The 5,253-nt window shown below is 31.7% G+C and overlaps 1 protein-coding gene across 1 annotated transcript; it reads left to right on the top strand.

The window, feature by feature from the left end:
• Positions 1-452: 452 nt before the first annotated feature.
• Positions 453-2,613, top strand: LOC143595798 (uncharacterized). The gene is made up of 3 exons (XM_077074728.1): positions 453-837; positions 1,805-2,214; positions 2,332-2,613. Exons 1-3 carry the CDS (start codon positions 453-455, stop codon positions 2,611-2,613), a joined length of 1,077 nt encoding a protein of 358 aa, XP_076930843.1.
• The last annotated feature ends 2,640 nt before the right edge of the window (positions 2,614-5,253 follow it).

The raw sequence follows: 5,253 nt of genomic DNA, 5'->3' as shown, positions 1-5,253 counted from the left end.
GCACCGTTGATGTTTGTTAAGAAGAATGATGAAAGTATGAGAATTTGTATAGACTATCGTGAAAAGAACAAGATTACGGTAAAGAACCAATATCCATTGCCACGGATTGATGATTTGTTTGATCAACTACAAGGTTCAAGTTGGTTCTCACGAATAGACCTTAGATCAGGCTATCATCAACTGAAGGTGAGAGGCAGGCATCCTCAAGACAGCGTTTTGGACGATATATTGATTTATTCAAAGTGAGAATCTGACCATGTTGAACATCTAAGAGAAGTATTAGTGGTTTGAAGGAAGAGAAATTGTATGCTAAGTTTAAAAGCAATTTCTAGGTCACGTAATAAATCATGAAGGGATTACTGTGGACCCAACTAAGATTGAGGCAATAATGAGTTGGAAGACTTCGTAGAACCCGACTGATATACGAAGCTTCTTGGGGTTGGCGGGCTATCATGATTGCAGATGTCTCGGCATGCGAGGAAACATGGAGGATATTTGCATTTGATTTGCCTTATAGGCTTCCGTCAGTTATGAGGCTTGCTTTTCATTTACCTGGTGAACAACAAGTAATACATGGTGCTAATGAAGATATTGAAGATATATTAAACAAAACCACTAATGCTTCTTCACTGTTTACTGGTTGGTATGAGTGTAATAAGAAGTATGATTCTGCAAAGCGTCTCACATACTCTGAGTTTCCAACAAAGTTTGTTTGGAAAAAACAAGGTCGTAAATGGGAACCACAGCTAAGGGTATTTGCAGTCGATAGAGTTCATGTTGTTCCACCCGCATTCGATGAGGCATACTATCTAAGAATATTATTAAATAAGGTTAAAGGTCCTAAATGTTTTGAAGATATTCGAACAGTGGATGGAGTTGTGTGTGAAATTTTTCGAGATGCATGTTACAAAAGAGGTCTTTTAGATAATGATAAGGATACTTCTACGGGATATTATCTAACGAATTTATTTGCTACAATGTTGATTACTTATAGTTTATATAGACCTCATTTTTTTTGGGAAAGCACATGGACACTTTTAGTTAACGGCATACTATACAAACAACAAAAAGATCAAAATAATCTCGGTGCGATTTATATATTTTAATGTTTTCCAGTTTGTACAATCTATAATATCCCTAAATAATCATTTTATATTATTTTCAGTAGCTTCTTATTTTATTTTCAGCGTTGATTCTAATGAAGAACAGCTAAAAAACTAAGCACTGTTTGAAATAGAAAGTTTTTTAATTTCCAACAACTCTAGTCTTAGAAGATATCAACAAATGCCTTTTCCAGATCAGAAAACTATTTCAAGAGCAACTAATCCATTGATGGTTGAAGAGCTTTCCTATGATACCGAAACCATGAATAACAAATTTAATAATCTGTTTGATTCGTTAACAGATGAAAAACGAGGGGTTTATAATGAAATACTCAACGCGTTGGTTGATAAAAAAAGGTGGCGTATTTTTTGTTTATGGTTACGGTGGTACGGGAAAAACATATTTATGGAAAACCTTATCTACATACATAAGGTCAAAGAGAGAAGTTGTATTGAACGTTGCTTCAGGTGGAATAGCTTCTTTGTTTTTGGAGGGTGGAAGAACAGCACATTCAAGATTTTTAATTCCATTAATTTAACTGAAGATTCGATTTGCCAGGTAATATTACAACCTAATTTTATTACTTTTAATAGGAATCGTTTTTTAGTATATATGGTTTAATTTATTATTCAAATATGAATTTGGTTTTAAATATCTTACGTTATACATTTTTTAAAGTTTTACATAAAATTAGGTTAAGGGAAATACAGACGTCTACGAATTATTGAAAAAGACAACCTTAATTATTTGGATGAAGCACTGATGATTCATAAGTATGCTTTCAAAGCGTTGGACAGGACTTTAAATGATGTTATGACTGGTGATTCTGCGAATACTTCTGAATCACTTTTTGGAGGTAAGGTTGTTGTTTTTGGTGGTGATTTCCGCCAAATTTTTCCCGTTGAAACAAACGGTACAAGAAGTGAATGTGTCAATGCTTGCATTAATTCTTCTTATATTTGGTCAAAGTGTAAAGTTCTTAAACTGACGAAGAACATGAGGCTTACAGTTGGATGTCGATCTTCAGATGTTGAAAACATCAAAGAGTTTGCTGATTGGCTATTAAACATAGGTGAAGGAAACGTGGGGGGTCCAAATGACGGAGAATCAGTTATTTATATTCCAGGCGATCTTTTGATATTGAACTCATTAGATCCAATTGGTGATTTAATAAATTTTGTCAATCCGAATATATTATATAGAATAAATGAACTTGCTTAATTTCAGGATCGTGCACTATTGGCACCTTTGAATGAGGTGGTTCAAGAAATTAATGAACGTATGTTAGCCCTCTTTCCTGGTGAAGAAGTCGAATATCTAAGTTCCGACAGCTTAGCTGAATGTGAAAATGTTTCAGATGATTTTAATCCACAGTTGTACTCCCCAGATTTGTTAATTGGTTTAAAGATGTCAGAAATTCATAATCATATATTGGTCCTTAAAGTTTGTGTCCCCATCATGTTATTAAGGAATATTGTTGTTCAACTGTACTCGCCTCCAAGTCGTTAGTCTCGGTAGATGTGTAATTGAAGCTAAAGTTGTTTCTGATACTAATAACGGATATCGCACTTTAATTAGTCAAGTAAGCCTTACACCATCTGATAAGAAACTTCCTTTCAAATTAAAAAGAAGACACTTTCCTGTTTCAATTTGTTTTGCCATGACAATCAACAAAAGTCAAGGTCAATCATTGTCAAGAGTTGGATTGTACCTTAAAGATTCAGTCTTTTCTCATGGTTAGCTTTATTTGGCTTTGTCAAGAGTAAAGAGTCGAGATGGTATGAAGTTAGTGATACTCGACAAAGATTCAAAGCTTACAAATAAAACAACAAATGTTGTTTACAAGGATATTTTTGGAAATGTAGAGTGATAAATATTATAATAAGTATGTATTTGTAAATTTAGTTTTCAATTACCATTTTTAAAATCCTTTATTAATATCTTTTCTTTTATTTTTGCATGTGTTTTATTCTACACTTATATTATAGTCTTTTTTATTGTGTTCTAGACTTTTTATTTAAGTACTTCAAAAATTCTTGTAAATTTGTTTGTTAACCTAAGTTATAATTTCTTAATTTATTATAAATACCGATTTAATGTTCAAATATACCAAAAAATTTTGGATATCCCTCTATATATTGTACATATCTTTTATATGTCACAATTTTAAAATTTTATTTTTAAGGTAAAGTATTTAAAATAATATCTAATAAAAAATCACAAATATAGGGTTAATTATTCATTATACTCTATTAGATAGGTATAATGATTTACTTCATTGGAAACCTACAACCGTCAATTCATTTATATTGTTAATATTGAATTTCAATCATCTTCTTCTTCTTCTTTTGCAATCCAAAGGTTTTGTGTATTTGTTTGAACATGTCTAAATTTTCATAATGTCTACCATTGTCGGGTGAAAATTTTGTATCATGTTGGGTAAATATGAATTCATGTTTAGCGATGTAGGTAGAATAGAAAAGGATAATATTGAATCGGTATTGTTGTTCAACAATCTGTTTAAACATCAAGTTCATCAGAGTAATAGAATCGGTATTACTTGAACTGAGAATAAGAATCAAAAACAGAGTAATAGAACAAATTGGGGTTTAAACCCTAGATAAATAGACCAGATGTATGAGATGATGATTGTTGTTTTATCTTGAGGACAAGGAGCAGATTTATATGGAGTGATCATGGCTGGAGCTTGAGTAATCAACGCGATATGTCCAAACAAGGATCGAAGAATCTAGAGTGCCAGTTGTGACAGACGCTCCCTTCCAAAGATACAGAGATATCTTAGTTACAAAATATGTCTTGTAAGCCAAAAACTCCATCCCATAAGCAATAGGGAAATAGCCCATACAAAATAAAAAACAAACATGAGATTAAATAAATAAACAAGGATTATAAATTGAAAAATATATACCTGTATCTTAACAAGAACTAATTTCAGCGGGCCCAGGTTTACCATGTTTTGTACCCATCTCATATTACTGTTTCAATTTGATCAAATTTAGGGTGAACATTGTTTTTGTGACTACATAACCTATAATTTGACTAGATAAGTATGATAAAATTGATAAGGAGAATAGAAATAGAAGCATAGTATTTATCAATTTCTTTTTATCTGATGTACGTAATATACTTTAGTTCTTTCAGATAGTGTAAATTTTTGACTTTGTTCACTTTAGTTTGTACTTTTGTATGATTGATTTTAATGGGAATTAAGGAGTTTACGTTTCGGTGTTAAAGGCCTAAAGGGCAACACCCCCAAACCTAAACAATTCTGGATGTAAATTTGCAGGTTGCGTGAAACATTTTCAGATTTCACATACGGCTATATATTCTGAGTTTTGATGTGAATGCTTTTTATTATAGGGTCAGGCTAAACGTAAACATACCCCCCTAGTTGCTTGTCATACCCCCCTCCTCCTGAAAAACCAACTTTCATATTACCCATTAAAATCATATAATTACCAAATTAGCACAAAATTAAGGATTTCATTTTTTTTACAAGTCACGTTTTTTTATGATTTAGGTTTTCGGGTTTAGGGTTTAGGGTTCGGGTTTATGGTTTCGGGTTTAGGGTTTCAGGTTTAGGGTTTAGGTTTTCGGGTTTAGGGTTTATTTTGTAAAAGATAAAGAGGTAAAATAAGGATATTATAAATATATATACTATTAAAATTAAAGAAAAGATATTATAAATATTTACAAAATTAATACTACAAAAATAAATTAATAGTAACACTTGATAGTTTTTAATTTGATATATGTAGTGGAGATTATTAAGTGAAAAAAAATGTTGTAGGAACTAATATGTATAAAAATAATGTTATGAGGTAATAGTAATTAATCTAATAACTTCAGGGGGGTGTATATTTAGTAAAAATGTTGTAAGGGGGGTACGTTTAGCAGCACTTTATTATAGTAGGATATTATGACCAGCTTTTTCTTGCGCTTCCTATGTTTATACACACACACACGTAATTTAAATGCATACGCACACATAAACACACATACCTACGTCATATACTACATCCACCCATGCTAGCACGGTGACATATCCATGATTTTATTTCATGCAGTCTTATGAATGTTGCGACTCACATGATACATAAACCTACATGAAAATTCTTGAAAGATTTA

Source organism: Bidens hawaiensis, unplaced genomic scaffold (assembly GCF_021521415.1).
Source record: "Bidens hawaiensis isolate Kalapana, Puna unplaced genomic scaffold, B.hawaiensis_p1.1 tig00045530_1, whole genome shotgun sequence".
Lineage (NCBI taxonomy): Eukaryota > Viridiplantae > Streptophyta > Magnoliopsida > Asterales > Asteraceae > Bidens > Bidens hawaiensis.
The sequence above is the reverse complement of the archived record's forward strand: the minus strand, read 5'-3'. Positions and strand labels throughout refer to the sequence as shown.

Excerpts from the sequence above, each read along its gene's own strand:
- LOC143595798 (XM_077074728.1), top strand. The coding sequence starts at position 453 with ATGATTGCAGATGTCTCGGCATGCGAGGAAACATGGAGGATATTTGCA. Across the intron at positions 838-1,804 it reads ATTATTAAATAAGGTTAAAG|GGAAATACAGACGTCTACGA; the intron begins GTCCTAAATGTT and ends AATTAGGTTAAG. Across the intron at positions 2,215-2,331 it reads GTCCAAATGACGGAGAATCA|GATCGTGCACTATTGGCACC; the intron begins GTTATTTATATT and ends GCTTAATTTCAG.